At 50.7% G+C, this 20,573-nt stretch overlaps 11 protein-coding genes across 11 annotated transcripts; 6 read left to right on the forward strand and 5 right to left on the reverse strand.

Annotated features, from left to right (window-relative positions):
* Window positions 1-795: 795 nt before the first annotated feature.
* ACLA_014090 (pantoate--beta-alanine ligase PAN6) lies at window positions 796-1,833 on the forward strand (the record flags this gene model as incomplete). Its single annotated transcript, XM_001274397.1, has 1 exon — window positions 796-1,833. The coding sequence occupies one exon, from the start codon at window positions 796-798 to the stop codon at window positions 1,831-1,833; it is 1,038 nt and encodes a 345-aa protein (XP_001274398.1).
* A 379-nt stretch (window positions 1,834-2,212) lies between these two features.
* Window positions 2,213-4,480, forward strand: dbp7 (putative ATP-dependent RNA helicase; the record flags this gene model as incomplete). Its single annotated transcript, XM_001274398.1, has 1 exon — window positions 2,213-4,480. One exon carries the CDS (start codon window positions 2,213-2,215, stop codon window positions 4,478-4,480), a length of 2,268 nt encoding a protein of 755 aa, XP_001274399.1.
* Window positions 4,481-4,532: 52 nt separating this feature from the next.
* On the reverse strand, window positions 4,533-5,956 carry ACLA_014110 (WD40 repeat domain-containing protein; the record flags this gene model as incomplete). The annotated part of the gene is made up of 2 exons (XM_001274399.1): window positions 4,533-5,643; window positions 5,700-5,956. 2 exons carry the CDS (start codon window positions 5,954-5,956, stop codon window positions 4,533-4,535), a joined length of 1,368 nt encoding a protein of 455 aa, XP_001274400.1.
* A 598-nt stretch (window positions 5,957-6,554) lies between these two features.
* On the reverse strand, window positions 6,555-8,787 carry ACLA_014120 (Zn(II)2Cys6 transcription factor domain-containing protein; the record flags this gene model as incomplete). Its single annotated transcript, XM_001274400.1, has 4 exons — window positions 6,555-6,945; window positions 7,005-7,169; window positions 7,232-7,926; window positions 7,978-8,787. The coding sequence occupies 4 exons, from the start codon at window positions 8,785-8,787 to the stop codon at window positions 6,555-6,557; spliced, it is 2,061 nt and encodes a 686-aa protein (XP_001274401.1).
* Window positions 8,788-9,750: 963 nt separating this feature from the next.
* Window positions 9,751-11,520, reverse strand: ACLA_014130 (putative MFS multidrug transporter; the record flags this gene model as incomplete). The annotated part of the gene is made up of 1 exon (XM_001274401.1): window positions 9,751-11,520. One exon carries the CDS (start codon window positions 11,518-11,520, stop codon window positions 9,751-9,753), a length of 1,770 nt encoding a protein of 589 aa, XP_001274402.1.
* A 1,228-nt stretch (window positions 11,521-12,748) lies between these two features.
* On the forward strand, window positions 12,749-13,693 carry ACLA_014140 (type 1 glutamine amidotransferase; the record flags this gene model as incomplete). Its single annotated transcript, XM_001274402.1, has 3 exons — window positions 12,749-12,989; window positions 13,102-13,328; window positions 13,397-13,693. 3 exons carry the CDS (start codon window positions 12,749-12,751, stop codon window positions 13,691-13,693), a joined length of 765 nt encoding a protein of 254 aa, XP_001274403.1.
* A 311-nt stretch (window positions 13,694-14,004) lies between these two features.
* ACLA_014150 (OPI10 family protein) lies at window positions 14,005-14,730 on the reverse strand (the record flags this gene model as incomplete). Its single annotated transcript, XM_001274403.1, has 1 exon — window positions 14,005-14,730. The coding sequence occupies one exon, from the start codon at window positions 14,728-14,730 to the stop codon at window positions 14,005-14,007; it is 726 nt and encodes a 241-aa protein (XP_001274404.1).
* Window positions 14,731-15,184: 454 nt separating this feature from the next.
* On the forward strand, window positions 15,185-16,208 carry ACLA_014160 (thiamine pyrophosphokinase-related protein; the record flags this gene model as incomplete). Its single annotated transcript, XM_001274404.1, has 2 exons — window positions 15,185-15,225; window positions 15,281-16,208. 2 exons carry the CDS (start codon window positions 15,185-15,187, stop codon window positions 16,206-16,208), a joined length of 969 nt encoding a protein of 322 aa, XP_001274405.1.
* A 238-nt stretch (window positions 16,209-16,446) lies between these two features.
* On the reverse strand, window positions 16,447-16,989 carry ACLA_014170 (DNA-directed RNA polymerase core subunit RPB8; the record flags this gene model as incomplete). Its single annotated transcript, XM_001274405.1, has 2 exons — window positions 16,447-16,552; window positions 16,658-16,989. The coding sequence occupies 2 exons, from the start codon at window positions 16,987-16,989 to the stop codon at window positions 16,447-16,449; spliced, it is 438 nt and encodes a 145-aa protein (XP_001274406.1).
* Window positions 16,990-17,297: 308 nt separating this feature from the next.
* ACLA_014180 (elongator complex protein 4) lies at window positions 17,298-18,555 on the forward strand (the record flags this gene model as incomplete). Its single annotated transcript, XM_001274406.1, has 2 exons — window positions 17,298-17,769; window positions 17,846-18,555. 2 exons carry the CDS (start codon window positions 17,298-17,300, stop codon window positions 18,553-18,555), a joined length of 1,182 nt encoding a protein of 393 aa, XP_001274407.1.
* Window positions 18,556-19,505: 950 nt separating this feature from the next.
* ACLA_014190 (tRNA splicing endonuclease subunit SEN34) lies at window positions 19,506-20,429 on the forward strand (the record flags this gene model as incomplete). The annotated part of the gene is made up of 1 exon (XM_001274407.1): window positions 19,506-20,429. The coding sequence occupies one exon, from the start codon at window positions 19,506-19,508 to the stop codon at window positions 20,427-20,429; it is 924 nt and encodes a 307-aa protein (XP_001274408.1).
* Between the last annotated feature and the right edge of the window lie 144 nt (window positions 20,430-20,573).

The following is a 20,573-nucleotide window of genomic DNA, read 5'->3' on the forward strand; positions in this document are numbered from 1 at the left end:
TGAAGTGAGCGGCGTTGCTGCGGGGGTAAACCAGGGGAAGCGCTATATCAAGGAAGTGAGATGGAGACAGTTTTCAATCCCATTGGATCGTGTAAATCGAGGTATGAGTGCGACTTGAAGAAGATTCATCCACCAGAGAGGGGAGAAGAGACATGCAGCGCCATGACAATAATGACTAAGTAGACAGCTACTACTAGCTCGAGCCGACGACCCTGCGAGCTCTGTGTCCTCCTAAGTTCTTAACAGACACGCAGATCTTCCGGGGGCGGGAACCTGCTCTGGTTTCCCCAGGATACCTCGGATAACAGTCACGTGCCGTAACGACAGTACTGTGTATGGCTAGATACGGAACTTGTGACGGTACGCTAGCCACAAAGGGGAAAGTAACCAGGAGCACTAAAAATGCTAGTAGCAAAAAAGAAAAGGATGAGGTCAACGCAGCAGCCATCAGCACGGCGATCCGGAGCAGCTCTCAATTGAGCAATCAGAGAGCATGAGGACCCTTGTCGATGGCCTCATCCCACTCTGGAAGCTGCCTCTTATAAAGACCGGGTCCTTTAGTGGTGCCTGAACCGTTATATTGCTCCACAGCGGGACATCTCTCTGGCACCCCCTGCTGCAAACCTCAGGAGTCTCTTGATCCACCGAACCTCATAAATACGGCAATCATGTCGCGGTGGCTAAGGGCCTTTTCGAGTAAGATCCCTTTGTATTTTTGTAGCTGACAAGATAGTCTTCATTGTATCTGATTTGAATCCCTCTGCCACAGCTACTGCGTCGTTGTTCAGCTTCAAAATGGCCTCACCGACTCTCCGCCAGCATTCGTTTCAAGTGTTCCGCGATGTCCCTCCTCTTCGAGAGCTACGTCGGCAGTTGCTGTTATCGAACAGAACAATTGGACTTGTTCCCACCATGGGAGCTTTGCACGAAGGCCATCTCTCGTTGATCCGCCAGGCAGCGGCGGAGAACACCGATGTCGTTGTCAGCATCTATGTCAACCCAACACAATTCGGCGTGAACGAGGATCTTGCAAGCTATCCACGTACATGGGATAGTGATGTTGTCAAATTGGAGCAGTTGAATGATGAATTGGTTCGGCAAGGAGACAGCCATGGCCGCATCACGGCAATCCTTGCTCCTACATCCAAAGTCATGTATCCCACGCTACCCCCTTCATCGGAAATAGACGGCGACGGTTCCTTTGTCTGCATCACTCCCCTTTCAAGGAAGCTCGAAGGTGCCTCTCGCCCGGTCTTCTTCCGTGGAGTTGCAACCGTGTGCATGAAGCTTTTCAACATCGTAGGTGCCGACCGCGCTTACTTCGGCCAGAAGGACGTTCAACAAACCGTTGTTATCCGACGGATGGTCAAGGATTTCCATATCGATACAGAGATCAAGATTGGTGCTACTGTCCGCGAACAGGATGGGTTGGCAATGAGCTCCAGAAATGTCTACCTGGGAACTAGGAGACGTGCTGTTGGCCTCGCTCTCTTCCATGCCTTGAAAGCAGCTGAAAATGCTTACCTTTCTGGCAAGACTGACCGGAAGGACATTCTCGACTCGGCCACTCAAATAACGCAGAAAGTCCTCAACGAGCAGCGGGCTTTGCAACCGTCAGAAAGAGCACTCTATGAGGTTGACTACATCTCCCTCGCTGATCCTGATACGCTGGACGAGCTGGACGTCGTCGATCCCTCGAGAGGAGCCATCTTAAGCGGTGCATTGAAGATGGCGCCGCTGGAGGAATCTACGCCTGGTGAAGATTGCGGCCTTGGGGACGGAAAAGTTCCTGTCCGGCTGATTGATAATCTGATTCTGAATCCTCGGGCATGATCCCAACTGTATGCCCTTGCTTCCGCCAATCGTCCTCACAGGCTCCTGTTTGTGCCACAGGATACGGATAAAATTATCGTTAGATGCCCGGGCGGCATAAAATGTATTTAAATAAAAACTTGGTTACATATCATATATTTTCACTAGATAATCACTACAGTCAACTCGAAGATCTCGAGACCTCAACATCTCAGCCCCTCGGAGCAGTTCTCCCGAAAAGGAAACTAGGGCAGTATCTGAGGGTTCGGAAGCAAACCGGCCCGAGAAAATTTCCCGCTCCGGGAAAGCTTTTCCTTAGAGAGATCCAAGAGACAGCCAGAGACCGAACCAAGCGATAAACAACACCAGTCTCCCCAATTTCTTTCAACCGACGATCCTCATGGCGGACGACGGCTTGCTACTCAACTTTTCCCTCGGGGATAGCAATGTCATCAAAGCAGAGCCGAAGCTGAAGGGTGGAACGTGGCGCGACCGGCTCAGCGCAAGAAAAATCGCTCAGCACCGATCAAAAGGCCCCCGGAAACCCGGCGACGAGAACACTGCACCCAGAGTGCCGCGCAATCCTAATCAGATCGAAGTTTCTGCGACACGGCCTCAGAAGAGACAGAGAACGGATGGAGGTGACGGCGGAAGACCCCAGTCACATGCACAATCCAACCAGCCCCGCCAGTTTATCTCATCGCTCTTCACGAAGAACCCGGAGCCGAAGAATGTTGAGGAGGTAAAGGAAGAAGGACCGGTTGAAGAGGCGAAGCCGACCAACGCCCCGTTGATTGATGGCCTTGACACATTCACCAATTTGGGTCTGTCGCCCAGTCTAGCGGCGCACCTTCTCACAAAACTCGAATTGAAGGCTCCGACGGCGATTCAGAAGGCCTCGATATCGCAGCTTCTGAAGGAGGATGGCGACGCCTTCATTCAGGCAGAGACTGGTTCCGGAAAGACTCTGGCCTATCTGCTTCCCTTGGTGCAGAGAATCATGACCCTTTCGAAGCCTACCACGGACGCGACAGGTCAGCCCATCGTGCACCGGGACAGTGGCTTGTTTGCTATCGTCCTGGCGCCGACTCGTGAACTGTGCAAACAGATCTCCGTCGTGTTGGAAAGTTTACTACGGTGTGCGCATTGGATTGTCGCCGGAACTGTCATTGGTGGCGAGAAGAAGAAGTCGGAAAAAGCGAGACTGCGGAAGGGGTTGAACATTCTTGTCGCGACCCCCGGAAGACTCGCAGATCATTTGGAAAATACGAAAGTGTTGGATGTGAGCAATGTGCGGTGGTTGGTGCTCGATGAAGGTGATCGCTTGATGGAGCTGGGCTTTGAGGAAGAGATCCAGGGGATAGTCAAGAAGCTTGATGCTCGACAGCGGCCGAGTCGGATTCCGGGGATCCCTACGAAGAGGACCACGGTTCTTTGCTCTGCTACGATGAAAATGAATGTGCAGAAGCTAGGTGAAATCAGCTTGAAGGACGCAGTCCACATCAAAGCAGATCCAGAGGATGAGGATGAGAAAGCCAGGTTGGCGAACAAAGAGGAGGATTCGGCCTACCGGGTGCCTGCTCAGCTGAAACAGTCGTATGCAGTGGTTGCAGCCAAGCTCCGACTTGTCACGCTCACAGCCTACTTGAAACGTACCTTTATGAGGAAAGGTTCGGTTATGAAGACCATTGTTTTCGTATCCTGTGCGGATTCCGTCGACTTTCACTTCGAAGTATTCACAAGAAAGAAGCAACAAACAGATGATGCCGATGCCAGTGACGAAGAAAAGACCGAGGAGAAACCATTGTCGCCCCACGGTACAATTGCGCCTGCCACGGCTTTCTCGAACCCATCGAACCCGGTCACCTTGTATCGACTCCACGGATCTCTGCCCCAGAATGTCCGAACATCGACTCTCGCCTCATTCGCCAAGAACCGTGAACCGTCTGTTCTGATCTGTACTGATGTTGCATCTCGTGGTTTGGATTTGCCGAATGTCGACCTGGTCGTCGAGTACGACCCAGCGTTCAGCGCCGAAGACCACTTGCATCGTATCGGACGTACGGCCCGTGTCGGTCGCGACGGTCGAGCTTTGGTCTTCCTTATGCCTGGCTGCGAGGAGAACTACGTCGAGATTCTCAAACGGGGCTACCGCGACGGCGGGAAGGCGCTCACACGCGTAGACGCAAACGACATACTCAAGCGCGGGTTCGGCGGTAACGTCGAGGCCGGGAAGAAAGACTGGGACGTCAAAGCAACAGATTGGCAGTGCGAAGTTGAGCGCTGGTCATTGGAGAACCCACAATACCTCGAGATGGCACGAAGGGCATTCCAGTCCCACATTCGTGCATACGCCACGCACATCGCCGCCGAACGGAGCATGTTCAACATCAAGGAACTTCACCTGGGACATCTCGCCAAGGCGTTTGCGCTGCGTGACCGTCCCAGCAAGATCAACGTACCGGGTCTACGCCAAGGAAAGGAGGAAACGAAGAAGGATTTCAAGGCCGAGAGACGACCAGCTGCAGGCCAGAAGAGAAAGGCAGATGGAGCAGATATGGGTGACAGTAAATCTTCTTCTTCCCATGACACGGCGACGTCGGCCCAGAAAATGAGGGCTAAGATGAAGGAACACATGGCTGGAGCAAGCGAATTCAATCTTGCTTAATCTGTTTGTTTGTTTTTTTCTCTCAGCAGTATATATTCGAGCGGTCATCATTTCAGTAGATATCCCACAATGAAATCTTGCCATCTTTTGACCCCGCGGCCAGCCAGTGAGTCTGCTGGACTTTCTGGCTCCGTTGATGCTGAACAGCCTCGAGAGTATAAGACCCTTGATCGCGTCTTGCGAGTTGCCGGTGACCATCATCCACTTCGCTTTCTCGTTTTCCAACGCTCCTTTCATCCGTAGACATATCGTTCAGATCAGCCACCTTAGAGACATCCGCAAAGGCAACAGTATAACATCCCTCCTTATGCCATTTCAAAACAGCGAGCTCCCTCATTGTCTTACACGAATAGACTCGAATCCTACTATCCCATCCCGCCGTCGCAAAAACCTTCCCATCAGATCGTATGCGTAGCCCTTGCTGGCCCGCGTGTTTAGTGTTGACTGTCTTCAAGGTAGCATCCTCCGGCCGATTACCCGGCAAAGGTCTAGCACGGTTCAGCGGCGGAATAGGATGCTTCACCAACAGCGCGTCGGCGGACGACGACAGAAAATAATTCCCACGAGGGAAGACATCGATCGACAAAACGGGTTGCGTATGCGGGCGGCAGGCGTACAGCTTCTCCCACTTCCAGGACGAGGCGGCGCCCTGCGCAATATCGTGCGCTTTGACTGGCCCCCTGCGAGCAAACACCGCGACATGGCCATCCTCGAAGGCACACGCTACGTACAGGTCCCCAGACGACGTGGTGAATAGGCTCGCAGCCATGACCATTCCAGTTTGCACAGCTGTGTCCGCGGGGATTGTGCATACGCGCCTTTCCGAGGGCAAATGGAAGATATCGATGGCGCCGGAATTTAGAGCGTTGGGGACTGCGATCAGCACAGCCGATCGTGGTGAACTCTGCGACTGTGGAGGACTGGAGGCTTCTTCCGGGGAGGGATCTTGTTGACTGTTTCCCGCGCCCGAACCACCTCCTATGAAAAGTATGGCAAACGCACAGAAATTCAGCGCATTCACAGAGAGAGAATGAACAAGCCAGGGCTGGCTCGCACTATCCGATTGCGCTCCCTCGCTCACATCGACAGGCAAAGTCTTCTGGAGGATCTCCTCGTCCTGGCGACGGAACCTCCACACCCGCAATTTGTGATCTCGTCCATGTCTGAACCTCCATGAGTGGCAGAAAAAAAATCTTTAGGAGGGAAGTTCGGGACATACGTGTAGACATCAGTCTCGACCCCATTGTGGAATGCGAAAGCTTTGACTTCAAGGACTGCGCCCTCATGCGCTTTCCATACAGCCACCGGGCGTTTCATCACCAGGTCCCAGACAACGATCCATCCATTCGCGTCTGCAGAGACTAGCCGTAGGTTCCGGTTGAAGAGATGCAGCGCGTGGATTGGCGATGCATGCCCGCGGAGGATATAGATGGGTGTGGCTGGAGGTTGCGCAGCCTGCGTTGTAACCTCACTCATTTGCTTTGCTCGAATGTTGGGCAGAACTGATCCAATAAAAGCCGATGGGATTAAAATAAGTGTCGGATTATCTGTCACTTCATGAATTGTACTCTTGAATACTACGATAGACAATTAGGAGTGACAAGAAAGGAAGTGAGGATGGGGATAATTGATGAGGGAGAGAGAATGCTTGGCGGATGTTGTCAAAGAAGCTCAAACCGAGGACGGACTGGACAACAAGCGATGATGAATAAATAAGTCGAGCTCAGCTTCTACGAGATATAGGGGTAAGCTCCTCGTGGCCAACAGTAAGTGTATATCCAATTATCTATCTGTTCCTCGTAGGTGATCAAATTCCAAGGGAAAAAAAAAGAGAAAAAAAACAAATAGCACTCCGTTGAGTGTATCCTGCAAATCACGACAGATGAAGAACTGTATATCCTCAGACGTCACTATACAGAAGTAAGCTGGCTTCAAAGCTGTCTTTCTACTGCTCTGTAAGTATACATGCAGAACACAAGAATTGTGGTATCATCACAAGAAACGCCAGAAATCGAATCATAAAGTATACAAAAGCAGAATAAGGAAAACTCCAATCATTAACATGACACCATATCTAAAAAGTCTCATAAGTAAATTCGTGTAATGTATGATGGGGAGCAACATAATACTCCTGGTATGGGTGGATTTCCATAGAGAAATCAGCATAGGCCATGATGGGATTGATCGCCCCATGTGGCTCTCGCGAGTCGGCGAGTTCGGCTGTGTGCAAATGGCCGTGGTTGTCGACGAGAGGCACAGTCCCTGTTGAGGGTGCTAGTACTTCTTCCTGGTGAGTTGCGGGCCAGCCCCATGTCTGCTGGAGATCTTGTTTGATGTGTTCTGCCGGACACCCTGTTTCCTTTACGATCTTGTCGAGGATCTGAATGACCTCTTCCTGGGCTTCCCGCATGACCAAGCATTCTGCGGCGACGACGAGGAACTGGATTGAAAAGCTGGCGACGCCTCTATTGGATGTCAGCTGAGACATATCATCAAGTATTGTAGGAAAGGAGTGTAGACATACCGGTCCTTCACATGCGCCACAATGCCACAGATGTCGTGTGCATGGATCTGTTGCACTTGTTGCATCTCAGGGCTGAATTCGAGTTCTGAAGGATGACTTCTGGCGAGCATCAATCGTGTGGCGTGGTAGAACAATCGAGCTACAATTGCGGACCGTTTGATCAGCCTTTAAAGACACTGCATCAGTCATAATCCCTTGAATGAGCTACCATGAGGTCGAGTACCTACCAAATCTCTGGAAAATGGGACTTGGAGCTGGTTTCCCATGGGTGGAGATAGCCGAGCGGCATCATAGACCGTGGTGCTGCTTTCGCCCATTGATCACACCAGTCGCTGTATGTATTCCACTCCCGGTGCTGTTGATCGCTTCGTCTACTGTTCAGGCCCCGTGTTTGAGACACCAAGGAGCGAAAATCTGCAACCTTGGCACAAATGTAAACAATACGGTGAGTCCACATTTCCTCATCCCCTGCAACACGGGGCTCCGCTGCATCCATATTCATGTCTAGTCCCCAAGTATCAGGCTCCCAGGCCAAAGACCAGTTGAAGCGCATGCAGATGAGCAACTCCATGCTAACGTTCAGCCAGAAGCAAGCGCCACCAAGACCCGGAGATTTCGCATCCCAATGACATTCCTTGATAAGCGCTCTTGCGCCAGCGATGTGATTCATGTCATGAATTGATCGGGAACTCATTAGCTCGTACACATTGAGAACAACAGCGGTGGTGGCGCACAGCGCAGAGTCCCGATCCGGATCCCGCAAGGAGCCAAGAAGATCCTGAGAAGCCATGTCATGAAAATACGACGCCTTCTCCTCGCCATATGCAGAGTTGACCAGGTATAAATGTCGCGCACCGCATGCCATGAAGGCCTTCAAAAGCATGGGCTGTTCCAGCGCGTGAAATGGCAAAATTTGCGTAAACTAAGCATGTCAGCCGCACAGAAGAATGAAACACCATCGAGACGAACGTACATGTTTAATAGTGTCCATGGAATCCATCCATTGTCCTACTTGCTCAACGAAGACCTGCAGCAGCAGGATGTCTTGAGGGTTGTTGAGATATACACGATTGTTCACATTATTCCCTCTGTCTTTTACTGATTTGAAAGGACTGTAAGATGCGCCCTGATCAGGAGGAACAGCCGGGGGAATTCCATGGGAAGGTGAACCAGATTGCCCCATGGAGTTCAAAGGTATTGAAGGACTGATCAAAGACCCTTCTGGTGGGAAGGCTATATCTAAAGAAGGCTCCATCCCCAAAGGCGGATATCGCTCCTCCCCACCAACATACTCTGATGCTATAGTCCTGGAATCGTCCCGGAAAGTCACCGGAATCCCCGGCGGACGGGGTATATAGTGCGGCGGCGCGACCGTTTGCGTATCAATGAAATTGAGCCGGACCCCACGCCTGCACAGCCGGCCCGATTTGCGACAATTCTGGCATCGGTGCGAAGCCTCGTCGCATTTCAGATGGCGCTCGCGACATGTCAGACAGCCGGTACGGACGCGCTTAGGTTTCGTACCGGCTATCCTTTTCCGCCGTTTGCTTGTCACGCGCGGCGTGCTTGCCGGGGAGTTTGTCGAGGTGGGAACCTCGCTCTCCTCGCAGAGGCTGGCACTCGCTTCTGGTGCATCCTCTTGTATCAAGTGGTTGGCGGGCAATGCCGGGCTTTGACTAGACGAAAGGATATTGTTGAAGAGCGCGTTGCTACCCTGAGGTGGCAGGCTTACTGGTGTATCCGGATCCGACAGTGGGAGAGCATAATTGTCCGCAGAAGCCATGTCAAGTGGTGTTCAATGATCCAGGCACCTCCTTCACTGACCAGAACCGACCCACAACGCGCATATGACAGTAGCAGATCTGGTATATCAACTCCATAGGGTCCATTCCTTGACCATTATACACGTATAAAAAACCGGGTCGTCTCAGGAAAAGACTGAGAGTGGCTGTGAGCGATGAAAATCGGTTGTGCAAATGAATGTTTTCCGTAGATCTAAGAGTGGAAGGATTTGCGCTTGATCGTTTCGCAGGATTATAGAGGCTTTAGAAAGCGGTGTTATCGGGGGCGACAGAATGATTCGAAGTCGTGTCTAATTTCATGGAATGTCAGCTTGCCATCACTTAATTGCCATCGGGATAATTTCCTATCAATAAAGAGAGACAGGCGGGATGATAACCACCAAGAACTCACCAAATATGTCCTGAGCGGGTTGGTTTACAGCACGGGAAGTGCAGGTGGTTGAAAAGGGCCATCATCATTGAAACCCTTGAAAGATTGGCGGGGGAGTTTGAAACTCTCGGTGAGTAACTAAACTTGCGATGCCGAAGCCTTATCTCTGGTTACGTACCACAACAGATGCTTGTGAATCATTGTTTGAATTTGTCTACCAAATTGAAGTTTCAACTTAAGATACAATTGCTTTTTCTCTAGGCTGGCGACTCGAACGCCAAACTGCTAACTCGTCTCGTTCATGATTCCTTGGCTTTGCATTCCGCGTAATCCGAGGGGAGAAGGTACTGACGCCTTTCACCAGTCTGACACGAAGCCCAGGTCAAGTTTTCTAGGATGAGGATTTAGTGCCCAGCCGTGGCAGGCGTATACGGATTTGCAACAAGAACATGATTCCACCCCAGATTGCTGCAGAGAAGAAAGTCAACCGCAGAGCTGCAGCATATGCCTCGATCACTGAGATGGTCGTCAGCCCACATGTTTCCAATATGTCAATGTTGAATTCTGCTGGAGGTCACTTACCCTGTTCTTGATGCACTGGACCTAAATTGGCGATGGCCTGAACCGACTTGCGAACCAGAAGAATGATACTCTCCTTGTCGGGGCCAGTTACTCGATCCTGGAGTTGATATACGAGCGTATTCTGGAATATCCAGCTACTCGTTGCCACTCCCATGACTGACCCCAAGTTTCTCCATAGGCCGAGAGTTGTCGTCGCTACGGCCTGTTCTTCCTGAGCGCTTGTGGCAAGAACCGATACCATCAGTGTAGGGAAGGCGAAGCCCTGGCCGAGACTTGATAGAGAGACACAGATCATAGCAACTATATCGGGGGTGTCTCTACCGATTGAAGCCGCAGCGCAGCCGCCGATAAAGAGAAGCATCCCACCAATCACTATGGTTGGCTTCAACCGTTTCGTCCAAGTAATCAAAAATCCAGTTGACACGCTGGAGATTGTAACAGCAAACGTAGCAGCAACCAATCTGAGACCAGAATCCGTGGGACTAGCCAGCTTGACTGCTTGGAAATAGAGCGGAGCATTGAAAATCATCGTATTAATCGAAATTGAACCAAAGAAGTTTCCGAAAATAATACTCGCACGTGGCTGCTTCGACAAAAGTGATATCGGCATCACCGCCCGCTCGACATTCCGTTCGTATCGCACGAAAACCACGGCCAGAACGAGGGATAAGACCAAGGATGAAATGACGAGGGGGTGGGACCATTCGAACACATTACCGCCCAGATTGAGACCCATGATCAGGGCAGTCACCGTGACTACCAGGATAAAGGAACCCGTCAGGTCGATGCTTCTTATCACTTGGGAAACGCTGAGCCGCTCTGCGTTCGCCCTCTTCAGCCCCAGATCAGACGGGGTGGTCCAGGCCGCGACTATGAAATACACAAAGATGAAGGGGAGTTGAACGAAAAAGGCACCCCTCCATCCAACATGATCACACAAGAACCCACCAAAAGCGAGTCCAAGGCAGCCTCCGACTCCAAGGACGAGATTGATATAGGACTGGTAAAGCCCGCGGTATTCGATGCGCACCAGATCACTGGATAGGATCATTCCCATAGAGAAAACGCCACCTGCACCCAGGCCACAGAAGGCTCGCGCTGCGATGAAACTTCCGATACTTTGAGCCATGGCACACCAGCCTGTGGTGACAAAGAATACAGCGATAGAAAATAGGTAGACGGGCTTCCGGCCGAAGGCGTCAGAGACACGCCCAAAAAGTGGGAGAAAAGCGGTCGATGTCAGTAGGAAAGCAGTTGAAAGCCACGAAGCAGAGTTCGAGGCATGGAAGTGCGATGTGATGACTGGGTGGCTAGACGCCATGAGTGTTGAGTCGAAGAATCCGATAACGTAGCCCAATAGGATTCCAGAGAAGATGAGCCAAAATCGTACCGGAGAGACGTTGATAAATCTGGAAGCGTATCCATGACGCGCAGAGCTCGTAGAGCCCTCTTCGCCTGTGGGTTCTGCGCTGTCTGCTATAGGCATCGGCGGGATCCTTTCTAAATTTGGTTCGATTTCAGGTGCCTGGGGTAGCGAGCTGACCCTGGAGAGATTGAGAAGCGCATCCTCATCTTGTACTAGATAAATGGTCGTTGATAGGCTCCCATCGACACTCCTATCTGAGGCGGCGTCGCTTGCTCTATGTGAGTATGAAGTTTGATGTGAGGCATTTCCCTTCAGCAGAGGAGTTGCTTCGTCAACTTCAGGGTGCTCTGTGTTTGAGGGCGGACATTGTCCGTTCTTTACTTGAAAAAGGCCCATGTAAAGAGTGACTGCTCTGTGTAAGGACACTGGACGGTGCGTGTAGCATTCAATGGGTAGTGGAAGAGTATGGCTGCTCTCCTGCCAATGCTTCAAGATCAAGTGAGGATGCTCTGAGTTAGGTGGGAAAACTCATCAACATGCTCTGTGTCACTAGGTAGTAACTGTTAGCTAGAGAGATTTTTATAGTCAATTGACTACCTGGGACGCTAATGCATGGTGTCATCGTATCGATATTCAGTGTTGACTGTCGAGACCCAGTTGAGTCTTACTCCGTAGTTTAGGGCGGCTGGTTAGTCTGAGCTTTTGTGGAATATGCTCCAGAGTTTCGGCGTGTCTAATTCATCTCACAGCCCAACGCACGGTTGTTATTCTAAATATTAGAGAAGTACTCCTCAGGGTTAATATCCCAGCTGGCATGGCCATTGCTAGCACACACTGAAGACTTCTCCATGCTCATGGACGACAGATAAACACTGCAAACAGACAAATCGACTCGACAGTGCTCAACTTGAATGCTGATTGGCGAGAAATGGAGTCATTTGACCATAAATTTGCATGTGCATAAATTTAGGCCTTGTGCAACAACCAACAGCTCTATCAATTTCCTTGCAAGGGACCCTAAGCATTTCGGACTATTGCTAGGATTATGATAATTACTTCCCCCCCCCCTTTATATCGAGAGAATCAGAGCTAAACCCGTGCAATAAGTTCAATATTCTAAGACGGATTGAAACTTCTGCCTCATGGCGGCCGATTTCCGATATGCTCTCTGGCGTAGGCGTAGAGAAGTACGTACTACGTACTAGTTTGACCCCACCATTAACCCTTTTTGAACAGCCATAACTCATAAGTAGCTTGGATGTCTCTGCCGCTTAGGCCAAGAGTCAAGAGGACTCGAAAGTCGAACGTCTCCACAAGAGACACTCCATATATCCGCGTTTGAATCAAGAGTCAATGACTTGAGTCATCTCTGTGTCAGATCTCGATCAAGTAGGCGGTGTCGGATGATAAGACTGAGGGAACCCGATCCCGATAAGAAGTGCCACTGTCGGCATTGTTGATAAGCATGTAAATGAACTCATACTTGCCATCTCATATAATAGCGAGTATTATATTCCTGTTTCTCGTTTCTTAATCTATATACATTGGGTCGCAAGATCAGTCCATTCTCGGAAATCTTAGTTCAGCCTACTACTTCCAATCTCCTTTTACAGCCGCCACAACAATGCGTCCTCCTCTCCGTATCGCCGTCCTTGAATGTGACTCCCCACCAACAAATGCAAACGCAGAGTATGGTGGATATCACGGCGTCTTTTCATACCTCCTGAAGAATTGTGCAAAGTCTCTGGGCCAGCCGGATAAGTTAGATCCCGAGTCTGGTCTTGACATCTCCCGCTGGGATGTTGTCTTTGCACAGGACTATCCGAAATTGGAGGATGTAGATGCACTTCTTCTGACCGGGTCCAGTACGTACTATTCACTTTCTCGTTCCTAGAACCGTGGTTCTGAATTTCTTCTCCTATTGAAGCATTAGTTCCCCATGGTCCGGAGACTGAGACACTAACACATTGGCCGCAGAATACAACTCTTTCGACAACGATCCTTGGATCCTTAAACTGGTCGAGTACACCAAACAGGCTATAGAAAACCAACGCGTGAAGATTCTGGGTATTTGCTACGGACACCAGATCATTGGACGAGCGCTCGGGTGCAAGGTCGGTCGGAGTGATGCGGGGTGGGAGGTTGCAGTATGCGATGTGGATTTGACCGATCAGGGCAAGGAGTTGTTTGGGAAAGATAAATTGGTAGGTCGCAGACCTCCCCAAGTCGATTAAATGCTTTATATTTAGGTTACGATTGCTGATTCGAACAGCGCATTCAACAAATGCATCGCGATATCGTCTTTGACTATCCCTCCAATGTCGTTCCGCTCGGATCGTCCCCACGTTGTGCTGTACAGGGTATGTACAGGCCTGGGCATTTCATAACTGTCCAGGGTCATCCGGAGTTCAGAGAAGATATTGTATCTGAGGTCGTTAAGCTACGGATGCAAACCGGAGTCTTTTCTAAAGAACAAGGGGAGGAAGCCTTGAGTCGAGCAGGGAAGGAACACGACGGTACTGCCATCGGTACTGTTATGCTGAAATTCCTGCTTGGAGAAATTGAATAGATACACGGCCCAGTAGGATTGTGGCTATATAGACCAGCGTGACGATAGAGCTTATCAGCATGATAGATCTCAAAGATTCACTCCCATTTTCTGATTAGATGAAATGCCCTATTATCTTTGGAAAGGGGTAGGGCATGGTCCTCTCCAACAAACCAATATCAAGGTATAATCATATGAACTTGAACATAAATAAGTCGAATTTCGATGCAGGTATGCCTTATGCAGGGTATATGCATGTATGCATGCATCACATACCTAAGCATACTGACACATCATTACCTCCAGATTGCTCCCCATCTCGAAAAACAAGATCACCCGCTAGCTTTCGGGTCCTCACGTTCCAAAAATGTCGGGTCCATATCAACCCGCCGCTCAAACTTTGCCCACCAATCTTGGAAGCTCTTCAGTGACACAACCTCCTGACCCTTATGACTCGGATCAGCCGATGCAAAGCTCGCCAGAAAGTTAAAGGCATTTCCAATAATGCGCTGCGCCAGGACCTTGGTCGTGATACCCTTCTGCTGGCGCTGTTCCGGAGTCTGGCGCACCAGCTCTGTCGACGTCCCCGCTTTGCCCGCATTTGCCTCAAGCTCCGCAAGCTGCGGCGCAACATTCTGAATAGGCTCGATTGAGATACCCAGCGTTACTATCCCGTCTACGGGGGCTGCGCCTGCAGCACCGCTGGCGCCCTCGTCCAGCATCTCATCTTCCTCTTCAGCTTCTGAGCGCCGTGGCCGTGCTGGCGAGGGATTTGATTGGACCTGGAAAACTGCGGAGGGTTTCTCGTTGGCTAAGGCTCCGATGAACCGGAACTGCGGGCCAGTGGGTGAAGGCGTGGGTTCGGGTAATTGGATGTAGATTGCGGCGGCGGTGTCTTGGGGGAGGACAGTGCCCGGTAAGAAAAACACGACGAGTTCTGTGAAGGGTGGGTTGAGGGGGAAGGTGAAAGCGAACTTTGTCGCCTGGCCGTTGGGTTGCGCGTCCACCGCGACGATGTCTGTGAGGCATGGCCTCCCGGGTACGATGACGGAGAACATGGCGGGGACGGAGGTATCGGTATCAGCTTATGTGGGGTGTTGCTGCTGTATCAATGGCATGTAAAGGGAAGTATGGATGAAATCATATACGAATGCCCTTCAGCCTGCTAGGAGGTGAAATGCATCTCTAACAGCCTTCTCATCGGAGAGAAGCAGTTGCTACTGGAGCTACTGAGAATTTCCTGGGGCATTCGACGATGGAATCCCAAAGAAAGACTCTCTGCGGTGACGAAATGATCTGATTAGGGCTAGTCTTATCGATAAGGGCTGCGGCTCAGCATCAGGTGTGGCTGAACGGTTGACATGCCGCAGGCGACAAGCCAGATCTGGGCGCATACTGTCAGCCTGGTCAATGGTCAATTGTATATAAAGACGAGGATTGTCATTGGGGAATTGTACATAGTTTGTTTTTCTTCCATTGATATTATCGTCACTCGAATCAAAACTAGTCACCATGGGAAAGACAAATCTCGAATTGGTGCATGAATGCGACAAGTACTACAGCCCCCAGTACCCCTCTTCATCTTCAAGTCCCTAACTATCCTGATAGATTCCCATACTATGAAGATGACCGGGCCTTCTATGCGGCTCACCTCAAGAACTTCCACGCTTTCAAGGTATCCGGTTGTGATTCTGTCCTCGGATACATCCTCAATTCAGTAGTGGAAAAATTCTACTGGCCCGAAGACTGCTGGAGCATCGACTCTACAAACCAGACCGTCACACTCGTCACCCCTCCCGACGCGACAGCCGATCAGCGAAGTCAGCTAGTTGCCAAAACTCTTGACGAAGCAGTCAAGAGGGGCACGTTCGAGATCCTGAAAGGATGGCGAAACGAGCTGTACCCCGTCTACGGTCCGGGCGGGGAGTTCCTCCTGGAAATGGAACGGAGCGCAAGCCCGCTCTTCGGCATCGTCTCGTACGGTATCCACGGTACTTGCTATGTTGAGGACGAGAATGGGCTGCGCATCTGGATCCCGAGACGGTCCCGCACGAAACAGACATATCCTAGCATGCTCGACAACACCGTGGCCGGGGGGATGAGCACGGGTGAGAAGCCGTATGAATGCCTCATCCGTGAGGCAATGGAAGAAGCCTCTCTCCCCGAGGACGTCATGAGGAAGACTGCTATCTCCGTCGGATGTGTTACGTATTTCTATGTGCGGGATTCGCGAGCCGGCGGTGAAACCGACCTTCTACAGCCCGAGGTAGAGTACGTCTACGACATGAAGCTCAGCGCCGATATCATTCCCAAGCCTGGGGATTCGGAAGTCGAGGAATTCAATCTCTATACCGTCGAGGAAACAAAGAAAGCCCTGGCGAATGGAGAGTTCAAGCCCAACTGCGCTGTTGTCTTGATCGATTTCTTCATCAGGCACGGTATCCTGACGCCTGAAAACGAGCCTGACTACATGGAGATTGTCGCACGGATCCACCGTCGCTTGGAGTACCCAACAGCATCGCATGCCACGAAGTGAACGCAAGTCACGCAGGAATTGTTCGAGCCGGAAGCGAATAGATAGCGATATATGTGTCATGTTATGTTCTTCTAGTTCATTTGATATACCCAATCATCCAATCAAACGCCGACGCTGCAACCCAAACATCTGAATAATGCAAATCAACTTTTTTTTTCTGTCAATCGAGAAAGCGAATCATTGTAGACTTGCTCGCAGAGTTTGAACACCACAAGTTGAACAGGACGGGCTGCCTCGTTTATTTCTTAAGGAGCAGATACACGTAGTCGATGCGCAGAGGAGCCAGCTTCTTATAAGGCCCTTCGAGATAAAGCAGCAGACCGCCAAAGGAAACGAAAACAGCCCTGAGCGCGCGATCAGTCAGAAAATGTCCAATGTATCCCGCCTGCTTGTCACAGCAAAGCAGAGAGCACGCGACAAGTCAATTCCTTCCGGTCACAAGTTCTTACATGTTACCCTGAGTTGCCGCCTCCTCGAACCGGTAAACCTTGCCGTGGCAGACGTAGTCATAGTCGTTCGCCAAAGTCAGCTCGCCGGCTCCGACCTCCCTCCAGCTGGCCTTGCCCCCAGTGGCCTCCTTGCCGTCCAGGGAGAGTGTCGACGCAAGTGCCATGGAGAGCGACTCTCCGACCGAACAGGGGTAGAGTTCGGTGTTGACATCGAGGGTGAAAGTTGTTAAGGAGTCGGAGGAGGTGCAGGTGAGACGAGAGACACGGTCATATTTCTGTGCATTGATCCCAGTGATCGTGAAGGTATCTTCGAAAAGTAGCGGGTCGGACATGATTGCAATAGGAGACGAGGGCGTCAGATACTCTGGATATAAACCTGAACAAGACGAATTTTCTAGGATGCTGTTATCGACGTTGAGAATTGAGATGGATGCCAGCAGCTGCGTGCTTTGCGACTGCTGGAGGAGATTTTGATGAGTGGACTTGAGGCTGGAGAGTTCGAACGGGAAGCTTTTTTTGCTCGACTTTTAGCGCGCCGCCGCTTTAGTTTCCTTCCGCAAAGCTGCCCCGCAACAAATCCTCAAAAGAGCTTTTTGCGCCGATGAGAGCTTTAAGCTCTTATTGATCAATTTACTCGAAAATGTCGTTTCGCAAACGCAACATAGGCTTGTCAGGAGGTGCCGATCGCTCATCCATCCCCAGCGCCTCTGCGCAGGTACCGCAAGCCACCGCTACTATAGAATTCAATCCCGGCATCCGCCCCTCCCCGGACGATGGGCGACCAACTACTTCAACAGGCACACGATCGCTTGATAATCTTCTGGCCGGGCATGGGGGTCTTTCTATCGGGAAAACTCTCTTGATTGAAGAGAATGGGACCACAGATTTTGCGGGCGCATTACTACGATACTATGCCGCAGAAGGCGTCGTGCAAGATCAAACGGTTCATGTGGTTGGAATGCCTGAACAATGGGGCAGAAGTTTGCCAGGCTTGATCGGTCCCGCGGATGCTGTCGATGATAAGTCTGAGAAGAGGAAGGGTGAGCGTATGAAGATCGCCTGGCGATATGAGCGTTTGGGGGAGTTCGGCGCAGGGGTCGCTGGTTCAAGAGGTAAGGCTATCTTCCCCCATAAATTGGTCTCCTAATTACGGGATTCGAGATCATACAATGAGACTGACCAAATAAGCCCCCGTTGTTTCCGGCGAACAGAGTCCAACGTCTGCGGATGCGAACAAGCAAGAAGCGTTCTGCCACGCCTTTGATCTAACGAAGCGTCTGGTACATCCTTCCATATCAAAAATAACTTACATACCCATCACTCTCTCCAACGAACCTTTATTCATTTCGATCTACAAGCGGCTCCAGGCAGCGATCGCTTCGAGTCCCCCAAACACAGTTCATCGCATTGTCATCCCATCCTTGCTGAACCCTACAATATATCCGCCCGATGCCAGCCAGCCAGATAGCGTCCTCCCATTTCTCCACTCGCTGCGGGCCTTAATGAGCTCCCAAACTCACCGTATCACGGCAATGATCACGGTTCCTCTGTCTCTTTTCCCACGGTCTTCGGGGCTTGTGCGGTGGATGGAGGTTCTCAGCGATGGCGTCATCGAGCTTTGTCCTTTTCCACATTCAGCTGACGCCCTCACAACATCCGGAGCCACCACATCTCAGGAAGAACCGCCGCAAGGCATGCTCAAGACTCATAAGCTACCGGTGCTGCATGAGCGTGGTGGCGGAAGCGATCAAAACGTCGGACAGGACTGGGCTTTTACCCTCAGCAGGAGGAGATTCGAGATCAAACCCTTCAGCTTACCACCAGCGGAGGGCGATAAAGAGGCGCAAGACGCCGCGATCCCCGGAGGAATGCCGAAGAAAGCAGATCTTGAATTCTAGACAGCATTTCGTGATGTTACAGGATTGCATCAGAAATCATCCCATGTACTATTCTTCATAGTCTGAGTGCACCAGCATGTTCTCCAGCTCGATTTGCTCGGACATGGATGAGCCCGTGTTGACCATGGTTCTGAGATAATGCCTGTCGTAGGCATCGAGTCCAGGCCGTATTGAGGCTCCTGGAAAATAGGAGCGAAGGCGTTGACGGCAGGCTGAAATAGCAAGCCATGCTTCATAGTGTCAATACTAGAAGGCAGAGCAAACATGGGGAGAGAGATACCCACCTAGAACTAGAAAGAAGGGTGTGAAGAATACCAGAAATAGCAGCATTAAGAAGTCCATGTCGATAATGCTTGGGCCAATCCCTTCCGATGCCGGCCAAACAATCTATAATAGTTCCAAGAACACAATAAGATTTTGGGATAGAGCAGCTGAGATCATTATGCACGGAGTAGATCGATCTGAAGTCCAACTGAACCGGTCCGTCTGCATTGCCGAGATACACGACCCAAATAGGATAAGCTCCGTTCTTTCATGGGTACTTTTTCTCTTCAGAATTTCCTCCCACCATGATTTTTTCTTCCTCTCTCATCTTTGAAAAATTTCCCAGCTTCAAGTGACAAAGCTCTGGTTCTGCTGGACATATCCAGAGCAGGTCACCCCTTTCGTGAACGACGCTCCTTTTATGGTAAGTGACCCTTGTTTTTCTCAAGTTTATCACTTGCCTTAAAATGATTATATAAATACTATAATCTGTCAATCCCCTGAAGCTCATTTAATATCTCAAAAAAAACGAGCACATGTGACTGAGAAAAGTATCGAGAATGATTTGTCTATTTTCCTGTTAATCGTCTTAGCATCTCTCCAACAGAGTCAAAAGGCTAACATGGAATTTATTGCAACAGTGATGGGAATTCGTTTAATCAATTGTGCTGCTATTATTGTCAAAAATGGATACACAACCTTCCCTTCCTATTCCGATCTCGTATATCTCGGGTAGTTATTATCTATTCTCAATTGATGCAGTCACGTATTTGAGACGCGAACATCATATCTGCGGTGTCCTGATCGGAACCTTGCCGCAAATCCCACAGCAAAATGTCTTCCTGGGCCTGCCACTAGAGCTGATGCCGGAAGAGGCACGGCTTCTGGTGGAGAAAGGTGTAGCTTGCATTGTAGACGAGGTAAAACTACAGAAGGACGGAATGAAGTCCGTCATGGAGGCGGACCGTCACAGGTACCTGCAGGACTTAGAGAACCAGGGTCTCCAAGCTATGCGGTTCCAAACCAGTCGGAAAGAACAGAGGAAGGAGGAGGCGCTAAAGAACCTAGATGAGAAACGCGCAGCGAAGGCAAGGAAATCCGCTCAGAAGCAGAACGGTGCGGATGAGACGCCGGGCTCCGAGTTCTTCGTCGGCGATGAGCAAGGCGCCGATTCCAGCCAGACATCACGGCGAGCCTCGAATGTGACCCAGCTTCAGAACGCAATGGGCGTCACTCCCGCAACTTCCCAGTCTCTTCTTCCTTCCGAACCGCCTGCGAACCAGCTGTTACCACTTCCCGAGGTGCCGTCCTCCTATCCCTTATTTGCCCACCTCCATTCGGAGGGATACTATCTCTCGCCGGGTCTACGTTTCGGATGCCAGTACCTAGCCTATCCCGGTGATCCTCTGCGCTTTCACTCCCACTTCTTGACCGTGTCCGCCGATTGGGACGAGGAGATTGACCTGATGGACATCATTGTTGGAGGTCGACTGGGCACCGGTGTCAAGAAGGGCTTTCTCATTGGAGGCGCTGAGAATAAGGATGAAGAGGCGGGAAATGGAAGTGGCAGCAGTGTGAGAACTTTCAGCATCGAATGGGCAGGGATGTGAAGTATGAGACCCAGTGCTCTGCTTCACTACATCACACTTCTATCCCACGAGGACGGAATGGACCGTCCACATCTGCGGGTTACGAGCAGATTTTGCTCGGCCTCTGATATTACTCGATTGCACTTGATTAAGTCTGGATGACAG

Source organism: Aspergillus clavatus, genomic scaffold, assembly GCF_000002715.2.
Source record: "Aspergillus clavatus NRRL 1 1099423829795 genomic scaffold, whole genome shotgun sequence".
NCBI lineage: Eukaryota > Fungi > Ascomycota > Eurotiomycetes > Eurotiales > Aspergillaceae > Aspergillus > Aspergillus clavatus.